Raw genomic sequence first — 23,296 nt, forward strand, 5'->3', positions numbered from 1 at the left:
GCAGTCAATCGATGTGTACCTTTCACATCGATGTTTCTCTCTCTTTCTCTCTTCCTCTCTCTCTCCTCCAACTCTATCTGAACCAAAAAAAAAATGGAAAAAATAAAAATAAAATAAAAATCTTCTGGAGGACTTCAACGGAGAAATCAACAGCAATACAATCATAGCAGGGGACTTCAACACCCCGCTGACATCACTAGATAGATCATCTACACAAAAAATTAACACAGAAAAACAGACTCTAAATGAAGCACTGGATTAAATGAATTTCATAGATATCTACAGAGAATTATACAACAAAACTGCAGAATTCACCTTCCTTTCAAGTGCACATGGGACATTCTCAGAGACAGAACACATGTTAGGGCACAAACTAAGTCTCTACAAGTTCAAGAAGATTGAAATCATATCAAACATCTTCTCAGATCACAATGGAATGCAACTAGAAATCAATTGCAACAAGAACATGCAAAGACATTTCAAAACATGGAGGCTAAATAGCATGTTATTGAACAATAAATGGGTTACCATGGAGATAAAGGAAGAAATTAAAAATTTCCTGCAAACCAAGGAAAACGAACATACACAACACAAAATCTATGGGATGCAGCAAAAGCAGTTCTCAGAGGGAAGTTCATAGCACTACAGGCCTACCTCAAGAAATAAACAAAATTTCTAATAGACTATCTAACCACACAACTTAAGGAACTAGAAAGCAAACAAAAAGAGAACCCCAGAGCAAGTAGAAGGAAGGAAATAGTAAAGATCAGAGCAGAAATAAATGGCATGGAGACCAAAAAAGAAAAAAAAAACAAACAATTCAAACGATCAATGAAACAAAGAGCTGGTTCTTTGAAAAGATAAACAACATTGATGGACCCTTAGCTAGACTCACCAAGAAACAAAGAGAGAGAACCCAAATACACAAAATCAGAAATGAAAGAAGAGAAATAATAACTGACACCACAGAAATAACAAGGATAATTAACAAATATTATGAACAATTATACGGCAACAAATTCGACACTAGAATGAAACTAGACCATCAATTTACACCATACACAAGAATAAACTCAAAATGGATAAAAGACTTAAATGTGATTCATGAATCCATAAAAATCCTAGAAGAAGATGTACACAACAAAATTTCAGACAGCATACGCAGAATTTTCACTGACATCACATAAGGCAACAGTAACTAAAAAGAAAATGAACACATGGGACTACATCAAACTAAAAAGCTTCTGCACAGCAAAAGAAACCACCACCAAAATGAAAAGGCAACTCACTCTATGGGACAGCATAATTGCCAACGATACATCAGATAAGGGGTTAATTTCCAAAATACATACAGTGCTCATACAACTCCACAAAAGGAAGACAAAGAACCCAATTAAAAAATGGGCAGGGGAACTAAATAGACACCTCTCCAAAGAGGACATGCAAATAGCCAAGAGACATATGAAGAAATGCTCAACATCACTAATCATCAGGGAGATGCAAATCAGAACATCAGTGAGGTATCACCTCACACCAGTCAGAATGGCCACCATCAACAAAGCATCAAACAACAAGTGTTGGTGAGGGTGTGGGAAAAAAGAGGACTCTAGTACATTGATGGTTAAGATTTGGAAACAGCCCAAATGTCCATCAGTAGACACATGGATAAAAAAGTTGTGGTACATATACAAATGGAGTACTATGCAGCTGTAAGAAAGAAAGATCTCTTATCCTTTGAGATGACATGCAAGGACCTGGAGAGTATTATCCTAAGCAAAACAAGCCAAACAGAGAAAGACAAGTATCATATGATCGCACTTATTTGTGGAATATAATGAACATAACAGTCTGAGGAATGGGGTAGTCCCAGAGACATGGAAATGGGGTACAGACTGACAATCCCCAGAAGAGGGAGTTGAGGGGAGAGATAAACCACAGACCTTATATGCATGAACAGTGGACATGGACAACAACGTTGGGGACAGGGCAGGTAACAGGGAATCAGTGGGGGAAAAAGGAAGAACATCTGTAACAAAAATTAATTAATTAAAAAATAAATAAAAATGTTAATTGTTAACTACAAAAAATAAAATAAAAATAACAGCCCTTTAAATTAGGCACATGCCCACATACACATACCTTAGAGAAAGAGAAAATGGAATAACATTGTTGATGTCATGTGTATGTCTGTATGCAAATTATTTTCCTAATAATTTTTTGTCTGTCTTCCCCAGCAGAGAAGCTGGTGGTGGCAAAGGCAGTGTATTTGTTTTCTGGTATCAACAATGTTCTCCGGGTGTTATGGACTCAGGCTCACCTCAAATTTTGCTGCAATCAGAAAAGCAGTGGAACCAAGGAGTTGTAACTTCTCTTTTTTGCATATTTTCTTCATGAGGTAGTGATCCACCAGCTTCACTGCCAAGTAGAGGGTCTCATGATTCAGCTCAAAGGTAATCTAGAGGAATACACAAACAGGGCAAAAATCTGCATATTGTCCAGCTCCAAAATCACATCCAGATAAATCTAACTACCTGGTCTGCGGCATTGAAAACAGTAGAGCTACCAGACCTGGCCAACTGAGATTCTGCTATGAATTCGGGAACTACTTCAGGTAGGTGTCTGACTATATATCCTGTGACTATGAGAACCCTGGCATTACCTATCCCTACATTTGGGTAGGTGACTAGTCTTACAAATCAGAGAGAGAGGCTCTGCCTTCTCTATGAACACCTTGAGTGAACACACCCACTCTCCTTGATCTCCAATCCAATACATACTTAAGATTCTTGTTTTCCCCATTTGCTACTACGTTATACAGTGAATTCCCAAAAGAAATAATATTTATTTAGCTCTGAAACACAGAGACTTGTTTATTTATTAGTTTATTCATCCATTACTATCTCTTCCCAACTAGCTAAGCTATTAGAATGTATAGATTGGGAGCAAGAATGAATAGCATCATTTGGAAGTGAGCTAAGGATCTGAAAAAGCCACAATGAGATTAAAGAATTAGCCTGGCTGGTTTGATTCAATGGTTACAGCATCAGCCCGCAGACTGAAGGGTTGTGGGTTCAATTCCTGGCCAAGGACATGTACCTGGGTTGCAGGTTTGATCCCAAGCCCTGGTAGAGATTGTGTGGGAGGCAACCAATCAATGCATCTCTCTTACATCAATGTTTCTCTCTCTCCCTCCCTCCCTCCCTCCCTTCTAATCTATCTAAAAAACAATGGAAAAAGATCCTCAGGTGAAGATTAACAATAGTAATAATAATAATAAAATAATTAGTAGTAGTGGTATAACCCTCCTTCCCTTCTCTTATTTATCCTGCCTTTATCAATTCCAATAAACCATCTTCTATAAAAGTAGTCCCAGAGTTAGTGCTGGCCTATATGGCATCCTTGTGAAAATTAGAAAAAAAAGTACCTTGTTTGGGTGAATGGAACCCTGAAGGCACACATCTTATCAAGTTTAAAATACCTTTATATGAATTAGCAAAAGGTGCCCCTACCTCAGGGCATAGCAGCCCCACAGCCAGAATGCACAGCTTGGCAAATGGAGTAAAGCTGGATTCCACTGCCTGCTTTTGCCTTGGCTGAAGGCAATGTGTAGCCACAATTTGCACTGTACACAGAGGTCCTATGCAATCCTCATTGATGCTTTTTCCTCACAACTCCTTAGGGTCTTAGGATTTGAAAACAGTAAAATCCATATTTGTCCAACATCTCGACCAATGCTTAAACCCTCTCTTTATGCCTCCACCAAATAGTTGTTCAGTTCCTGCCATAAAACCTCCAAATATAGCCTGATCTCTCTTTGAATAGTTTTAACAGAAAAATCTTTCCTATATTGAATAGAAAAAACCCTCCCTGTAAGTTTTACCTACCTCATGGGACTCCTTTTGTATAGGCTACAGTTATTGACTGGAGCCTGGATGACCACAAAGTAGGTCAATAAGAAGCTTTGGAGATGCCCTGGCCGGTTTGGCTCAACAGTTAGAGCGTCAGCCTGTGGTCCAGAGAGACCCGTGTTCGGTTCCCGCTGAGGGCACGTATCCCGGTTGCAGTTTGTCCCCAGCCCTGATTGGGTCTGGTTGGGTCGTGTGGGTGGCAACCACTCGATGTGTACCTTTCACATCAATGTTTCTTTCTCTCTCTTCCTCTCTCTCCCTCCCACTCTATCTGAACAAAAAATGAAAAAAATGTCCTTGGGCGAGGATTAAAAAAAAAAAAAGAAGCAGCTTTGGAGAAGTTGATGTATATTAGCATACATGAATGATCATCAGAAGATGGTTGAATATATTGGTTCATCGATAGATACATTAAGTTTTTGAATAACAGGAATACCAAAAAGCTGTTCCTGGGATATGGCCTTAGATGCTCTCAGAAATCTGCCTTCATTCGTTTCCTATTACTGCTTTAATTATTACACACTTAGTGGCTGAAAATAACAAATTCATTATCTTACAGATCTAGAGTTCAGAAGTTCAAAATAGGACTCACTGGGTGTTAAAAAAAAATCAAGGTGTTAGCAGGGCTGTGTTTTTTTCTAGAAGTTCTAATAAAGAGTCATTTTTCTAGCTTCTAGGATTCCTGCACTCCTTGGTTTAGAGTTTCTTCCATCTTCAAAGCCAGGAGTGGCCAGCTGATTCTTCTCACACTAGTCACTTTCTGACTCCCTCTTCCACATTTAAGGACTCTTGTGATTACATTGGGCCCACCTGGATAATCCAGGGTAATCACCACCTTAAATACAGCTGATTACAATCTTAATTCCATAGTCTACTTAATTTCCCTTCATCACGTAAGGTAACATACAGGGTGGGGCAAAAGTGGGTTTACAGTTGTGAGTACACAAAACACAAAGTTTATTTTATTATTTTCCATACAAACAACTGTAAACTTACTTTTTCCCACCTCTGTATTCACAGGTTCTGGGTGTTAGGATGTGGACATTTTATTCTGCCTTCTACATTTTCCAAGAAATGTTATAAGAAAGGAATGAGGAGAATTCATGCAGATGAAGGTTAATGACTACCACCTTAAGTGTCAAGAAATTGACGTCAAATAATTACACAAAAAGAGAAATGGAAAGCAGCAGTTCTCTGAGATGATGCCTCTGTGAACAAATGACAAAGTCAGTGCTTGTATAGCCTCCTGCCAGTACTTCACATAGACACTTGGCCACCTATGTAGCAGGTTGTTATCAAATGGAAACATCTGAAAGTGTGGGTAATACCTGAATGAATGCTTGAAATTGGAGTCAAGAAATATTTAAATCAGCAGCTCTGTCAGTACCTTAAATGTAAGACATTCTAACATAATTCTTCTAACATAATTCGACCACTTGGGACTACATGGAACAAGTCTAATCCTTCCTGTGACAGCCCTTCAGCTAAACATCTGTAATACTGTCAATAATAAAAATATATATTTAAAAAAAAATAAAAGTTATTATGTCTCCTATAAATCTCCCTTCTATACGAAATAACTTGACATCACATAATATGGTTTTCTGTCTCCTCAGCATCAGGCTCCAAATGATGAGCCTATGGATGAATTAATTTATTACATAATTTAAGATTTAAAAAGATAATCAAATATTAATAAAAGTGATAAGACACACAAAAAGAGATCTGAAAGGATATACTCTATAGTTGTTACTTCTGAGAAATACAAATAGAAGAAAAGGGTTGCTAGTTTTATACAAACACATATACACAAATATATGTAAATGCATACATGCATACTATAAACTTGTTAATTTTGTAGTTTAGAAGAAGTGTATAGGGCAAAGAGGTTAAGGTGAGATGGAGGGGGTGAAGAATTGCCAGAAGAAATTAACTAAACAACAATGATTGTGGGCGTTTCACACACTACGCTCAGACTTTTTGATAAGCAGAAAAAAATAAATTAGCACTTAAACTATACTGAGAATTATTAAGCCGCCCTGGCCGGTTTGGCTCAGCAGTTGGAGTGTCGGCCCATGGACTGAAGAGTCATGAGTTCAATTCTGGTCAAGGACATGTACCTCGGTTGCAGTTCCTCCTCCACCCTGCTCGGGGTCGTGTGGAAGGCAACCAATCGGTGTGTCTCTCTTGCATCGATGTTTCTCTCTCTCTTCCCCTCCCTCCCTCCTGCTCTATCTGAAAATGGATGGAAGAGTGTCCTCGGGTGAGGATTAAAAAAAAAGGACAAAGAATTATTAAGCCAAAATTAATTGATATAATGGTCTTTATACCTATAGAGAATATATTTTTTCTTCAAATATCAGTGAATCATTTATAAAAACCAACTAAATCTGAAGCCATGAATAAAATCTCATTAACTTAAGAAAAGCAAAAATTATCATTCAGGTCACATTCTCGATACACAATGTAATAAATCTAAAAATTGGTGATAAAAGGATAAACCAAACCAATGAAAAGCGAAGCATTTGAAAAAATGGTAAGCATTATAAGAAATAAACAAAACCTGGGTCAAAGAGGAAGTAAAAATTACAATTAGAGTTTATTGAGAAAAAACAAGATAGCTACAACACTGTCTTTCAAAACTAATGAGATGTACTCAGAATTGTTACTTAGAAGAAAATGTATAGCTTTGGGGCTTTTATTATAAAGTCAGGAATAATTAAAATTGACTACACATTAATTTCAAGAAGCTAGAGGAAAACAACAAAATAAAGATAAAGTATAACGTTGAAAGCAGATGTTAATAATTTTTTTTTAATTTACTGATTTTAGAGAGAGAGAAAAGGAGAGAAAACATTGACTTTTTGTTTCACTTACTTATGTATTCATTGGTTGATTCTTGTATGTGCCCTGACTAGGGATCAAACAGATAAACTTGGCATATCAAGACAACACTCTAACCAACTGGGCTTCCCAGCCAGGGCCGAAATTTTTAAAAGAAAAAGTTATACATTTATCCATGAGCTGGTTCTTTGACCACAGGACTGAAAAAAACTTTTGTGAGGAAAAGAGCGTTTACATGCAGCATTTTGCATGAGAAAAATAACTGCAAAGGATAATGAAATAATACTATATACAATTTATGATAACTGAAAAATCCATGAAATGAATGCTTTTTAAGGAAAATATAAACTACAAAAATGACTCAAGAAGAGGAATAAAATGTTAGTATAACCATCAATGTTACTAGAAAAAATTATCAAAGAAGGACAGACAAAAAAAGCATCATGTTTCAGTGAGTTAATGGGTAAGTTCTTCAAGGAAAATAAAAGTCCTGTGTTAAACTTAGTATTGTAGAAAATTTTCCCTAATTATGTTAATACGATAGAGTAATCCTGCTACCAAACTTAATAAAAACAGTACCCTCCACCACAGTTATAAAGGAATCTTATTTGTGTATATAGAAGCAAAAATTCTAAATAAAAGTATAAGCACATTAAATCCAACAGCAACTTAAACCACAGCTAAGTTCATAAAAGTAGATGAATACAAAATAAATTTTAAAAAACAATTGCTTTTCTAATATATTAACAACAAATTTAAAAATTAAAGGAAAATATATATAACACTCATAACAATAAAAAAAAAAAAAAACCTTCCCACCCAGCCAGTGTGGCTCAGTGGCTACAGCATTGTCCCATGGACTGAGAGGTCTCAGTTCCATTCCTGGTCAGGGCAGATGCCAAGTTCCAGGCTAGATACCCAGTAGGGGGTGTGCAAGAGGAAGCCAATAAATGTTTCTTTCTCACATAGATGTTCCTTTTTCTCTCCAAAGAAAAAATAAATAAAAAAACTTCCCAATACCCAAGAAAAACCTTTTTAAGTCAATGAGACCAATATGAAGAGAATCTTTTAAAACTTAAAATTGTAAAAGAAGACCTTGCAACTAGACACAACCTAACTTGCTTGGAAAGTTCAATATTGTAAAATCTGTGGATTCTTCCTGAATTAATCCCAACTGGCTACTTTTGAAGTGTTGACAAAATTATTCTACGGCTCACCTGGAGAAATTTAGTGTGTGAGAATCATGAATATTTTGTAAAAGATGAGTAAAGAGGCAATAAATGTATTTCAAACCTGTAATGATAAAAACAGCATACTACTGATGTTAGAATAGACAAACATATCAAAGGATAGAATTGGAAAGACCATAAACAAACCCATGTATATGTAAAGATGTCATTTCAAATCAGTGGACGATGAAAATCAATAAATGGTATTAGAAGAACTAGGTAATCAATGGAGGAACCATTGATATCATATCAAAACCAAAATAAATTCCAGATAAAGATTTAAATGTGAACATGATGCTATAAATGTTCTAGAAAACTTTAGAGAAATCTTTATATAATTATCACTGGAGAAGACTTTTCTAAGCAAGAAATTTTAAAACCATAAAGAAAAGAACTAATAAACCTGACTACTTAAAGTGCCAATGCTCCTGTACATCAACCTAAACTAACACATTAAATTTTTCCACTTAGCAGATGACAAAAAATATAACATCCTATGTTGGTAAGATTATGAGAAAATAATCACCCTCATTCAGTACTGATAAAAATACAAATAGGTGCCCTGGCCAGTTTGGCGGTTGGAACGTCAGCCTGCGGACCAGAGAGTCCCGGGTTCGGTTCCCGCTAGGGGTATGTACCAAAAAATAAATAAATAAAGTACAAATAGGCATGACACTTTCGAAGTCCAGTTGCCTATATGTACAAAAACTTTAAATGTGCATTGTTTTAAATTTCAGACATCATACGCAGCAGAATTTTTACTGACACATCACCTAAGGCAATAGAAACAAAGGAGAAAATGAACACATGGGACTACATCAAACTCAAAAGCTTCTGCACAGCTAAAGATACAATCATCAAAACGGAAAGGCTACCCACTGTATGGGAGAGCATAATTGCCAATGATATATCAGATGAAGGGTTAATTTCCAATACATATAGAGTGCTCATACAACTCCACAAAAGGAAGACAAAGAATCCAATTAAAAAATGGGCAGAGGAACTAAATAGACACCTCTCCAAACAGGACATACAAATGGCTAAGAAACATATGAAGAAATGCTCAACATCACTAATCATCAGGGAGATGCAAATTAAAACAACAATGAGGTATCACCTCACACTTGTCAGAATGGCCGCCATCAACAAATCATCAAACAACAAGTGTTGGCGAGGGTGTGGAGAAAAGGGGACTCTAGTGCACTGCTGGTGGGAATGCAGACTGGTGCAGCCACTATGGAAAACAATATGGTGTCACCTCAAAACATTAAAAATTGATCTTCCATTTGACCCAGTGATCCCACTTCTAGGAATATACCCTAAGAAGCCTGAAACACCAATCAGAAAGAATATATGTACCCCCATGTTTGTAGCAGCACTATTTACAATCGCTAAGATCTGGAAACAGCCCAAGTGTCCATCAGTAGACGAATGGATAAAAAAGCTGTGGTACACATATACAATGGAGTACTATGCAGCGGTAAGAAAGAAAGATCTCTTATCCTTTGAGACTACATGGAGGGACCTTGAAAGTATCATCCTTAGTGAAACAAGCCAAACAGAGAAAGACAAGTTTCATATGATCTCACTTATTTGTGGAATATAATGAACATAACAGTTTGAGGAATGAGGTAGTCCCAGAGACGCGGAAGCAGGGTACAGACTGACAACCCCCTAAAGAGGGGGGAGGTGGGGGAGGGATGAACCACAGAACTTATATGCATGTATGCATGATCAGTGGACATGGACAACGATCTGGGGAAAGGGCAGGGAGGGAGGGGGAGGGGGGAATCAGTGGGGGAAAAAGGAGAAACATCTGTAACAAAAATTAATCAATAAAAAATAAATAAAAATAAAATATATTATATATAGATTACTTTTAGAAATGTAAACATTTTGATAATGTTTACATTGTCAAAGAAATTGTGTTTTCAACCTGCTTTTCTCATGTAATATTATGTTTAAGGTATTCACTCGTACTGCTAAGTGAAGATGTAGGTTATTCATTTTAATGGTGCATACTGTTCTGTTGTATAAATGCACCATAATTCTGTATTTCCCTCTTAATAATATTTCTCTATTAATAAATACATCCAAGTTTCTCAGTTCATGGATTATATACTAAAAAAAAAAATGTGCATTGTTTCAATCTAATACTTCTATTCCTAGTCATTTATTCCAAAAAAACAACAGTACAGTTATGAACAATGAAAGTATATGTATGTTCACTACAGGGATATTTCTAAGAGCAAAATTTGGAAATAACCTAAATGCCCAATAGGGAGTTGGATAAATAATGACAGTTGAAGAACAGAATACTATACAGTCAACAAAACTAATGCATAAATATGTCAACTTAACTAGATGTTCACAATTACATGAACATTGTTACAGGAGAAAAAGGGCAAGTCACAAAACACTGTCAAGAGGACATAACAATCCTAAATGTGCATGTTCCTAACAACAGATTTTTCAAAATACGCAAAGCATAAAATGACGAAACTGAAAAGATAAAGACAAATTCAAAATTATAGCTGAAAAGTTGAGTACTCCTCTTTCAGTAATAGAATTAGTACACAGAAAATCAGCAAAGATAATGACAAAATTAAAAACATCATCAACCAACTGGATCCAACTAACATAGAACACTCCATCCAACAGCAGCAGAATACACATTCTTCTCAAGTGCACATGAAATATTCCCAAAGACAGACCATATCCTGGGTAATATACCTTTTAAAACTTCTAAAGAATTAAAATCATACATAGTATTTTCTTTTACCATAACGGAATTAAACCAGAAATCATTAACAGAAAAATAATGATGAAAACTCGAAACACTTGTAAATTAAACAAAAAAAGTTCAAGAATTAAAGAGGAAGTCTCCCCAAATTTGTAACATGCAGCTAAAGTTGTGCTTAGGGAGAAAGTTATAGCACTAAATGTTTATATTAGGAAAAAAGAAAGGTCTGACATCAATAATCTAAGCTTCTTCTATCTTAAGAAATGAGAAAAAGAAGAGCAAATTAAACCCAAAGCATGAGGAAAGGAAACTATAAAAATTGGAGTAGATATCAATAAAACTGAAAACAGAAAAACTACAGAGAAAATGAACGAAACTAAAACCTGGTTATTGTGTGTGTGGAGGGAATCAATAAAATTGATAAACTTCTAGCAAGACTGATTAACAAAAAGAGAGAAGAAAGAAACCACCAAATATCAGAAACGAAAGAGTAAATAATACAGGGAACACTATAAAACTCTATGCACATAAATTCAACAACTTAAAATAAAACGGACCAATTCTCTAAAAACCAAAACAACCAAAAGTCATCTGAAATGAAAGAGATAACTTGAATAATCTTATAACTATTAAAGAAATTATATTTTTAGTTAAAATATTTCAGGAGAAAAAAAAAAAACTTCAGGCCCAGATGGTTTCACTTGCGAATTCTACCAAATATTAAAAATAATAATAATAACATCAATTGTACACATCTCTTTCCAAAAATAGAAGAAGGGGGATACTTTCCCAAATTATTTTATGTAGCCAGTATCATTCTCATACCAAAAAAGAACACTACAGGCCTGTAGGCCAACATCCATCAGAAATATAAATGCAAAAATCCTCAACAAAATATTAGCAAATAAAATCCATCAGTATATAAAAAGAATAATACAACAGGACCAAGTGGTGTTTATCCTAGGAGTATGAGGCTGCTTCAATATTGAATATCAGTTAATATAATCTACTATATAAATAGTCTAAAACAAAAAAAAGTTATATCAATAGATACAAGAAAATATTTAACATTCATTTATGATAAATATACATTAGTAAACTAAGAATGGAAAGTAAATTTCTCAACCTGATCAAAGGTATCTACAAAAACTCTAGAGTTAAGATCATACCAGTGGTGAAAAACTAACTGCTTTCTTCCTAAGATTAGGAATAAGGCAAGGGTGTGCATCTTACCACTTCTATTCAACATCATAATGGAAGTCCTGTGCAGTGCAATAAAACACAAAAATGAAATTAAAAGCATACAGATTGGAAAGAAATAAAACTGTTTTAATTTACAAATGACATAATCGTCTATGTAGATAATGTCAAGAAACCTACAAAAAAACTAAGAATTAATAAGTGAGTTTTAGCGATTTCAGAGAATACAAGGTCAAAACACAAAAATCAGTATTTCATAACAGTAGTGTAAATCTGGAAACCTAAATTTTTTAAAATTACCATGTACAATAGCTCCAAGAAAATAAAATATTTTAATATAAATCTAACAAAACATGTACAGGATTTATATGGTACAACACATTTTTTTAACTAAATAAATGAGAGAAATACATTCATGGGTTGAAAGATTCAGCATAGAAAGTATGTTAATTCTATTTAACTCCACCTATAGATGTGTTTTGGGAGTCCTCAAGACCTCATTCCTAGGAGGACTCCCAGAACTCAGCATACAGTCAGTCATATTCATGGATATGATTTATTATAGCAAAAGATACAAAACAAAATCAGCAAAGGGAAAAGAAGCATGGGCAAAGTTTGGCAAAAAACAAAAGCAAGTTTCTAGAGTCCTGTCCCAGTAGAGTCATTTAAGATGCACTTAATTCCTCCAGCAATGAGATGTGACAATACATGTAAAGTGTTGTCTACAGGGAAACTCATTAATGACTCAATGCCTAAGATTTTATTGGGAGCTGGTCACGTAAACACTCTCTGCTTAGCATGTACCAAAATTCCAGACTCCCAGAAGGAAAGCAGGTATTCAGAATAAACCACATTGTTTGCGCAAAGTTTAAGCACAGTTATCATTAAGGGAAGGTTTTATAGCAGTGCAGGGAACTGTTTATCAGTCAAGTTCCCAGATGCCAGCCAAGGGCCAACTTTGCAAACAGTCCTTTCTAAGGATAGCAGTATCAGGCCCATTATGTTAACTCTTCTGCACAAAACGTAACTCAATTCCAATCAAACTCAGCAGTATTTTTTTGTAGATATAGACAAACTGATTCTAAAATTTATAGAGAAAGGCAAAGGAATCAGAATAACTAAAACAATTTTTAAAAGAGTAGAGTTGAAAGAATCATGCTACCCAGTTTTAACAATTAATGTAAAATTGGAGAAATAAAGACAATGTGATATTGGCAAAGAGACAGACACAGAGATCAATGAAATAGAATAGAGTATAAAAATAAGTATAGAAATAGACCCACAGAAATGAGGCCAACTGATTTTTGGCAAAGGCTCAAAAAAATTCAGTGAAGAAAGTATATTTTTTAATTTTTTGAGGTAACACCATAGTGTTTTCCATAGTGGCTGCACCAGTCTGCATTCCCACTTGACTCAGTGATCCCACTTCTAGGAATATACCCTAAGAAGCCTGAAACACCAATCAGAAGGACCTTAGGGGAATTATGGTGAGTAATAAAAGTCAATCTCAAAGGTTACATACTATATGATTCCACTTATATAAAATGTTCATGAAATTAAAAAGTTTATAACTTAGGAGTTTCCAGGGACAGGAAGGTAAGGGGAGGGAGATGGCTGTGGTTATAAAAGGGTAACATGAGGGGTCCTTGTAGTGTTGAGATAGGTCTGTATCTTAACTATGGTGGAGGTGTGCTTACAAAATTCACGTGTGATAAAATTATACAGAACAGCCCTGGCCGGTTTGGCTCAGCGGTTAGAGCGTCGGCCTGCGGTCCTGAGAGACCCGGGTTCGGTTCCCGCTAAGGGCGCGTACCTCGGTTGCAGTTTGTCCCCGGCCCTGGTCGGTTGTGCGGGTGGCAGCCACTCGATGTGTCCCTTTCCCATCGATGTTTCTCTCTCTCTCTCTGTTCCTCTCTCTCCCCCCCACTCTACCTGAACAAAAAATGGAAAAATGTCCTCGGGTGAGGATAAAAAAAAAAAAAAAAAAATTATACAGAACACACACACGCACACACACATAAATAAGTATATGTAAAACTGAAGACATTTAAATTAGGCTTGTGGACCTTGATAGTGACATTATATTACATTTATGCAAACTGTTATCATTGAGAGAAAGGTAAAGGTACCTCTCTCTACTATTTGTGCAACTTATTATAAATCCATTATTTCAAATGTTAAAATTTCATAGAACTATATACCAAAATAGTCAACTGTGATTCTCCATCAAAAGGTGCACATTAGGCCCTGGCCAGTTTGGCTCAGCGGTTAGAGTGTCGGCCTGCGGTCCAGAGAGACCTGGGTTCAGTTCCCGCTAAGGGCACGTACTTCGGTTGCAGTTTGTCCCCGGCCCTGGTTGGTCGTGCGGGTGGCAGCCACTCGATGTGTCCCTTCACGTCGATGTTTCTCTCTCTGTCTCTCCCTTCCTCTCTCTCCCTCCCACTCTATCTGTACAAAAAATGGAAAAATATCCTCGGATGAGGAAAAAAAAAAAAAGGTGCACATTAGCATCACTTGTGGAGCTTTATAAAAATATGTGTGCTTGGGCCACACCCCCACAAATCGGATTTGATAAGTCTGAGATGGGACCTGGGCATCTGTGATCCTGTGATCTGTAAAGGTGATTCCTAGTGGATAACAACCACTTCAAAAGTGGGGGGTAAAATACACACACATTAACAGTGATTGTGAGATCATAGGTAATTATAAATTCTTACCTTGCTATAATAAATGTAAATTTTTGTGCAATAAAAGTAGCAAAAGCTTTTATAAAAAAGATTCAGTTCATCATTCCAGCTGGTAGATACATTTTATCTATTATCCATTTATTCCCTATCCCTACTCCCAGTTTCAATTGCCCATGAATTTGATGAGTAGATCTTCTCTGTTCTCTGTTCTCATCTACATCATCAATAAAAATGTTGATCACAACAAAGTCTGCTGGCAGTTCACTAGAAACCTTGTTATAGCTTGGTAATGGTCAATGATCTTTGGGATCAATATTATTTGTTTAAGAACTCCCTAAATTCTACTCTTATCTAACTTACTACTCTCCATCATTTCCACAAAATAAGAGACATTTTCATGCTTTGCTGATATCCAAACCTACCACATTTCCCCGGTCTGTCATTCCAAAGCGAGCCTGAACCACTTCACTGGCACTTAAAGGATATTAAACTATATTACTTTTTCTCCCCAATTATATAGTAACAGTATGCTGGGCATAGACTATGCCTTATATTTCCATGCAAACTCCATAGCAATCCATTCAATTCCATTCATTCAGCAAATATTTATTGACACCTATGTGCCAGGTACTATTCTGGGCTCTCTTTCCTTAGTGTAAAGTGATCATTAAGTATTCATAGTAGTATTCCCTCAGCAACCAACCCTGAAAAAACAGCTACCTGCCATGTTTAGTGCTACATTGCCCTTCCTATTATCCATGTCACCCAAACTTGACTTTGTCACTGACCCCTATCCAAATCACCAGATACACTTTTACAAGATTTTAAGAAGGATTGAACTACCATACCATCACTCTCTTTTCCAGAAATACTCTCTTCTTCCACTGAGTTTTCCAGTATCTAATTTATAACACTCTTATGGTACGTAGTGTATTCTACCATGTATTGTACTTATTTGTCTGCATGTCTTACCTTGCTCCCTATATCATAAGCTTCCCAAAGGCAGGAACCATAGCTTATTCAGCTCCGTAGACCCAGTAAAGTTTTACCATGTTTGGAACCTGGCAATACTGAATGAATAATTGATAAACAGAACAGCAGCTCCTTAAGGAAGAAGTTACCAGGCTCACCTGTACTTCCACCAACCAGTTCACAAGAATTGCCCTCATGTCACTGCTGATGTCAGTCTGATTCTTCATGTAATTTCTAAGTATGAACTTTTCCTGGTGACAATAAGAAAGAAATGTTAATAAACTTTTCTTGTAGTTCAAAAATTATAACTTAGAAAAAATATTTGCAATATCTCAGAAAAAAATTATAACAACATAACTTCACAGTTTAACTCATTTTCAGCTGGTATCTGATAAAGGCAGATCAAAGTATCCTTTCCAAGTTTCCTGGGAAATGGACACACATAATATTCAAGTGCCAGTGTGGATACTGAGGAATCCAGGGAAAATATGGGCAGGAACACACCTATGACTATAGATGAATACCAAAAAGGTCCTGCCCCCTTTTTTCAACTCAACCTAAAAGCACAATACCATGCCATGTAGAGCCAATGTTTCTCAAACTTAAACATGCATATGTACCACTTCTAATTCAGAAGGTCTGGGGTGGGTCTAGGTTTCAGCATTTTTTTTTTTAATGTTCATTATTTTTATTTATTTATTTACTTTTTTCCTTTATTGATTTTAGAGAAAGAAGTGAGAGGGAGAAACAGAAACATCAATGAGACAGAACATCAATTGGCGGTCTCCTGCATGCCCCCGACTGGGGATCAGGCCCACAACCTGGGCATGTGTCCTGATCAGGAATTGAACCAGTTACCTCCTGGCACATGGCTCAACACTCAACCACTGAGCCACACCAGCCAGACTAGGTTTCTGCATTTCTAACAAAATCCCAAGTGAAACCTATAGTGCTGAGCTAAGGCCCACAGTTTTGATATAGCAGAGTTTTCTCTTACTTCCTCTAAGGTATACAAGAAAAAAAAGGTGGGGGGGGGCTCTGAAGTCAGTTAATCAAATGCTATGTCTCTAGAGAGAATATGAGATATTCCCTCTTATGCATGGTCTGTTAAAATTCTATTTGGCACATAATCTTGGTCCCATCTGTTCTGTTGAAAGAGACAGAAAAAACACTTGGAATCAATAAATATTAGTGGTAAAGGATATTGGCAGACTTCAGAGGAAGAAATTTTCACCAGATTGGAGAGGTGAAACAAAGGGTGTGATTTTACATATGATGCCAGAAACTTGCATAGAGAAGGGAAAAGATCTCTAAGAGCAGCTACTCAGAAAGAGACTACTTGACCGTTTTTGTGTCTGAGACTGTCTCCTCAGAAATTAGAGGTGCAGGCTTATGTTCCCTAGGTAATCAGACTTTAGCCAATATCCCAGCTCTACTACATACTAGTTGTGTGACTATAAGCAGTTTCCACTATCTACAAAAAGGAAATAATAATAAGACCTGCCATCATGAAATTATTGGGAGAATTAAAAAAGGTAATGTCTATAAATCCCTTAGCACAATGTCTAACTCATAGTAAGCTACCAGTAGATGCCAGTTGTTGCTCCCCTTTCAACTCGCATTTGAAGGATAAAATGATGAGGAAATAAGAACTAGAAACCATTGTTCCCTGCCCCCCTACCATCTACACACCTCTCTCTCCTTCATGTATCTGAAGATATCCTTGGCATATACTAAGTTGAAATATGGATCATAGTGGCTCTCATCAATCTCCTCCAGTATGGTTACCTGCATGGAAATCACCAAAAAAGACATATTAGGAGGAGAAACATTCCAAGGACAGTTTAGCACATACACATAAAGGATGACTACTTTCTTCCCACTGTCATCTTCTGCCAAGATTCCTCAAGCCTCATACATCCTGGGCCATAACAAAGCACTCTTGGACCCTGTATTCCTCATACTGCTGAGTGACCAAGAAATGCTTAGTCCTCCTTGTACATGCCTGCTCTACCCTAGGAACCAGGTACCATTTTTACAGGTAAGCTCAAGACTCTTCAACAAAGACACTCTTATTTTACTATTTCAGCTTATTTCACCTGTCTTCTTAGGTTCCTTGTTATGTGCAAATGCTTTAAGCTGGCCCAATTCATCTTCTTGGCAGCCTTTTCCTCCTTCTGCACCTTTATTCAGGTTGTTTTTGCCTACAAGATGTGTATTTCTCCTCCTATTTGCCAAATCCCATCCCTTCATCCTTTCAATTTACAACTTAAAGATCATTTCCTTGGGAGATGCCTCTGTGAACTTAACCCATCTTTGACTGAAGCCCACTTGAATTCAGATTGCAGTTACTAAGAAAGGTAATTTCCTGAAAGATACAAACACTACTGCAAAGCCTATATATGTATTTTTATATAGTATTACAGTCCCTTGTGGATACTCCTAGAATACTTTCTAATTGCTTGGGTGATTCACTATGCCACTCGGGAAGTAGTGAGATTCTACAAGGTCAACTTGATTTACTATGGCTTATAATATACAGCTCAGTTACTGCTTAAGAAAAAAAATATCTTTGCTAGCAGCCACCTTCAGGACAACAAAGAAACTTTAATCTAATTTAGGTAGAGAGCAGAATACCTCCTTATGTGATCTCTTGCCCCAAGATGAGAAAAGTTTATTGGAACTGGATTTACAAGCACTGGACTTCTTTGTGGTATTAAACTTCCTCACACTGGACATGGTACCAGAGCTGGACATGCTTGTTCTAGATTCAGGGGCAGTGTTGAACACATGTGAGCTGGTCTCAAGTTGGAGGATTGAGAAATCTTTAAGAAAGGTGTCCTTCTTTTGGGTGGAATTATCTTGCAAGGCCAATGGCTTCTCAAAGGACAATTCCTGCCCTGTGGTGGGTTTCTCATTCAAGGAAGACATCTTGAAATGGAATGCCTCATTGATGGTAAGCTTCCCCTGAAAGGCTAACTCCTCACTGATGGACTCTTTCTCAATGCTGGGCTTCTGCTGCAAGGCCAGTGGTTGTTTAATAAGAAAATCCTCCATACTGGTGATGTTCTCTTGCAAGGACAACTGCTTCTTCAAGAGGAACATCTCCCCTTGAGCAGTGGACTTCTCTAAAGATAATTGGTTCTCTACACTTGTTGTTGCCTCAGTGGAAACCTTCTTCTTCAGAACCAATGGTTTCTTCAAAAGGGAACCCTCTTCGGTGGTGCTTTTCTCCTGTGAAGTCAACAGCTTCTTCAAGGGGTCCTCTTTGATTTCAGTCTTATTCTGCATATTCAAAGCCTTCCAGAAAATAGACTCATCTTTGTTGGTAGGTTTAACATGCAATGAAAATTGTTCCTGAAAGAGGAATTCCTCCTCAGTGGTAGGCTGCTCCTCCAATGGTTCCTTAATATATGATTCTTCTTCAGTGGTAGTCTTTTCCTGCAAGGCCAACGGCTTCCCTGAGTGGGACACCTCCTTCAGAGTGCTGTGCTCCTCTTTCAATACAGATGGATCCTGGCAGAGGATATCCTTATCAGTTGCAGTCTTTTTCCCAAAGGGCAACACCTTCTTAAAGAGTGACTCCTCTTCAGAAGTGGTCTTCTCTATGACCAATGGCGTCTTTAAGAGAAACATCTCCCCCTGGGTGACTTGCTTCTTCTTTAACGATAACAGTGTCTTGGTAAGGATTGCCTCCTCAGTTGAAGACTTTTTCCTAAATGTCACTGGTTCCATAACAAAGGAATACTTATCTTTGCCAATCATGTTCTTCAAGTCCAACATTTCTTGGCAGATAGACATTGTTATTTGAGTGGTGTACCTTTTCTTCTGTAAAGATAATGGCTCCTTGCTGGAGACTGCCTCATTTGTGGTATGTTTCTCCCTAAAGGAAACTGGCTCCATAAGAAATTCATCTTTACTGTGAATATTCTCTTGCAATGTCCATGGCTTCTTTACAAGGGCCACCTCCCCCTGAGTGGTGTGCTTCTCAGGCAAAACAGATGATTCCTTGAAGAGGAACTCTTCCTCAGTGGTAGGCTTCTTTTTAAAAGACAATGACTCCTTGATGAGCGACTTCTCTTCAGAAATGGTCTGCAATTCTAGTGGCTTCTTCAAGCAGGATATCTTATCTTCAGTGGCACATTTCTTCTTTACAAATACTAGCTCCTTGGTGGGGGTTGCCTCCTCACTTGTACACTTCTTGAAAACCAACGGCTCCTTTGAAAGTGACTCCTCCTCAGTTGGAGTCTTTTGCAAGGCCAAGGGCTTATTCAAAATGGACACCTCCCCCTGAGTGGTGTGCTTCTCTGGCAACACAGATGATTCCTTGAAGAGGAACTCCTCCTCAGTAGTAGGCTTCTTTTTAAAGGACAATGGCTCCTTAATGAGTGACTTCTCTTCAGAAACAGTCTGCAATACCAATGGCTTCTTCAAGCAGGATATTTTATCTTCAGTGGTATGTTTCTTCTTTACAAATACTAGCTCCTTGTTGGGGGTAGCCTCCTCAATGGTACGCTTCTTCTTAAAAGCCAAAGGCTCCTTTAAAAGTGACCGTTCCTCAGTTGGAGTCTTTTGCAAGGCCAAGGGCTTATTCAAAATGGACACCTCCCCCTGAGTGGTGTGCTTCTCTGGCAACACAGATGATTCCTTGAAGAGGAACTCCTCCTCAGTGGTAGGCTTCTTTTTAAAGGACAATAGCTCCTTAATGAGTGACTTCTCTTCAGAAATGGTCTGCAATACTAGTGGCTTCTTCAGGCAGGATATCCTATCTGCAGTAGAACGTCTCTTCTTTACAAATACTAGCACCTCGGTGGGGGTTGCCTCCTCAATGGTACGTTTCTTCTTAAAAGCCAAAGGCTCCTTTAAAAGTGACTCCTCCTCAGTTGGAATCTTTTGCAAGTCCAAGGGTTTCTTCGAGATGGACACTTTCCCCTGAGTGGTATGCTTCTCTTGCAATAGAGATGGCTCTTGGAAAAAGAACTCTTCAGTGATAGGCTTCTTCTCAAAGGAAAATGGTTCCTTATTGCGCAACCTCGCTCCAGAGGTGGCCTTCCGCAGTATCAGTGGCTTCTTCCTATGGAACATATTCTCCTGAGTGGTACACTTGTTTAAAGTTAAAAGCTTCTTGGTGGAGGTTGCCTCCTCAGTTTCAGGCTTCTTCCTAAAGTTTTCTGGCTCCATAAAGGATTCCTTGTCAACGTTAATGTCCAGCGAGGTCAAGTCCTTCCCACAGCAGGACTGCTTCCCCTGACATGTGCACAACTTTGTAAAAGATAATGTCTTCTTGGCGAAGGCTGCCTTCTCAGTTTTATGCTGATTCCCAAAAGTCACTGGCTCTGAAACAAACTCCAAATCACTCTCAGTCTCCTCCAGCAAGGACAGTGGCTCCTCGAATACCTTATTCCAATGTCTGTGCTTCTTTAAAGATAATGACCTTTTTGTGAAGATTGTGTCCCCAGTATTGGGTTTCTTTTTTAAAACTAATGGTGTTTTTAAAAGAGATGCCTCCTCAGTAGTGGGTGTTTTGGAGATTGTAGATATATTCACACTAAGTGGTTTCTCCACAAAGGTTAGTACCATGGTGGTAACTGCTACTGATGAGGGTTCCAGCTCATACCTGTAAAGAAAAGAATATCTGGGTAAGAACGTAGTTCGGAGAATCTTCATCTACATTCTCATTTTGTTGCTATATTGACTAAAGGTATGGAAGAGGAAAGGGCTTCAACTCCAAGAGATAGATTAGAGTATAAAAGTCAATTACCATAGTGAATCAACCAAGTAGCACAATGTATAGTTTCTATGGCCTACATCCCCACATTTTTCTGAAAATTTTCCCCTGACATACATGGTTTCACTTCAGATAGTATAAATCTTTCACCTTTTACCTTTATTTATATACAAAGGCTTCCATTATAATACTTGCCACATTGTATGAGTTATCTGCTTATATATCAGTCTCCCTGACTAGCTGCGTTTTTCTTTATCTATCAGCATCAGGCATCTGGTAAAATGCAGGTTGAAATTAATATTTTTGAAGGCTTATGAGACAGGATTATAAGAGAGAGGTATATAAGAGGCTTATGAAGGTTTAGAAGTCAAAGTTGGGCTGATACTTAACATTGGTGGTATCTAACCATAGTCCCTTTACTCTATGCTATTCACAAGATATTTTTTCAGTGGAGGACATGAAAAGACAAAAATAGATATTGATCACATGTGTCATATGCAAAGCTTTGTTTTGTATAGGATTTCATGTCCAATCAGAGTGACTAATCCAGTGTGACCAATCACTGGATGACAGGAAACCAGAATGAAAGGATTGAAGGAAAATACAATCATCAGTCTGAACAAGAGTAAGTACCTCCAAAAGACTAGATTATCATATGATTCCATTTATCTGAAACATCCAGAATAGACATATCCATAGAGGTATATTCATAACAGAAATTAGATTGGTGGTGGCCTGGGGCTGAGAAAAGGTGGGGTCTAGGAAGGAAAAGATAGAACGGAAGACTGGAAAAGGGAAGGGACTGCTAATGGGTATGAGTTTCTTTTTGGAGGGGCAGAGTGTTGGAAAAATTCTAAAATAACATAGTGGTAATGGCTATACAACTATGAATATAATACAAAAAAAATGAATCATTTTTTTCTAAAAGTTTTTATTGATTTTTCAGAGAGAGGGAGGGAGAGAGAGATAGAAACATCAATGTGAGAGAAATACATTGATCGGCTGCCTCCTACAAGCCCCCTACTGGGAATCGAGCCTGCAACCCGGGCATGTGCCCTGACCAGGAATTGAACCTGGACCTCTCAGTCCATGGGACAATGCTCAATCCACTGAGCCACACCAGCCTGGCACAATGAATGACTTTTTTTTTTTTTTTTTTTACAATGAATGATTTTTAAAAAGGAAGTACCAGCTGGCTTATTACAAAATGGACAAGCTGATTCTAAAATTTATATGGAATTGCAAGGAACCAAGAATAGCCAAAACAATCTTGAAAAGGAGGAGCAACGTTAGATGAGTCGCACTTCCCTTTTCTGAAATGCCTTACAGAGCAACAATAATCCAGATAGTTGTGGTACTGATATAATAATAGACATGTAGATCAATGGAATAAAATTAAGAGTTCAGAAATAAACACTTACATTTAACAGACAATTCATTTTTGGCAAGGATGCCAAGATAATTAAGTGGAGAAAGATTAGTCAATTTAAGAAAAAGGTACTAGGACAATTGTATATCTACATGCAAAACAATAAATTTAGACTCCTAACATACACCAACAACAAAAATTAACTAAAAAAAACCTAAGTTAAGAGCTAAAACTTTAAAACTCTAAAAAGAAAATATTAAAAATAAGCAAAAAACAAAAAACCTCATAGACATAGACCATAGTTATGGTTATTACAAGAGGAAAAGAGGGGGGGAGGTAAAAGAGGGTAAAGGGGAGGATATATGATGATGGAAGGAGACATGACTTGGGTAGAAAACACACAATATAATATACAGATGATGTATTATAAGATTGTACACCTAAAACCTATATAATTTTATTAACCAATGTCAAACCAAAAAAATCAATAAAATATTTTTTTAATAAAATTTTTAAAAAGTAAATCACTATAACCTTGGATTTGGCAATGGTTTCTTATTAGATATGACACCAAAAGCATAAGCAACAAAAGAAAAAATAGCCCTAGCCGGTTTGG

General features: G+C 37.2%; 1 protein-coding gene across 3 annotated transcripts in view; it reads right to left on the bottom strand.

Annotated features, from left to right (window-relative positions):
* The window catches only part of CCNB3 (cyclin B3), a 63,370-nt gene that overhangs the window by 11,266 nt on the left and 28,808 nt on the right, over nucleotides 1-23,296 (bottom strand). For all 3 annotated transcript variants that reach the window (XM_036271404.1, XM_036271403.1, XM_036271402.1), the window contains 4 exons: nucleotides 18,221-21,200; nucleotides 17,276-17,371; nucleotides 15,742-15,834; nucleotides 2,318-2,455 (listed from right to left, as the gene is read on the bottom strand). In XM_036271404.1, the coding sequence (XP_036127297.1) occupies nucleotides 2,318-2,455; nucleotides 15,742-15,834; nucleotides 17,276-17,371; nucleotides 18,221-21,200 (3,307 nt within the window). The remainder of the gene's footprint in view (nucleotides 1-2,317; nucleotides 2,456-15,741; nucleotides 15,835-17,275; nucleotides 17,372-18,220; nucleotides 21,201-23,296) is intronic.

This window comes from Molossus molossus, unplaced genomic scaffold (assembly GCF_014108415.1).
Source record: "Molossus molossus isolate mMolMol1 unplaced genomic scaffold, mMolMol1.p scaffold_m16_p_2, whole genome shotgun sequence".
Taxonomy (NCBI): domain Eukaryota; kingdom Metazoa; phylum Chordata; class Mammalia; order Chiroptera; family Molossidae; genus Molossus; species Molossus molossus.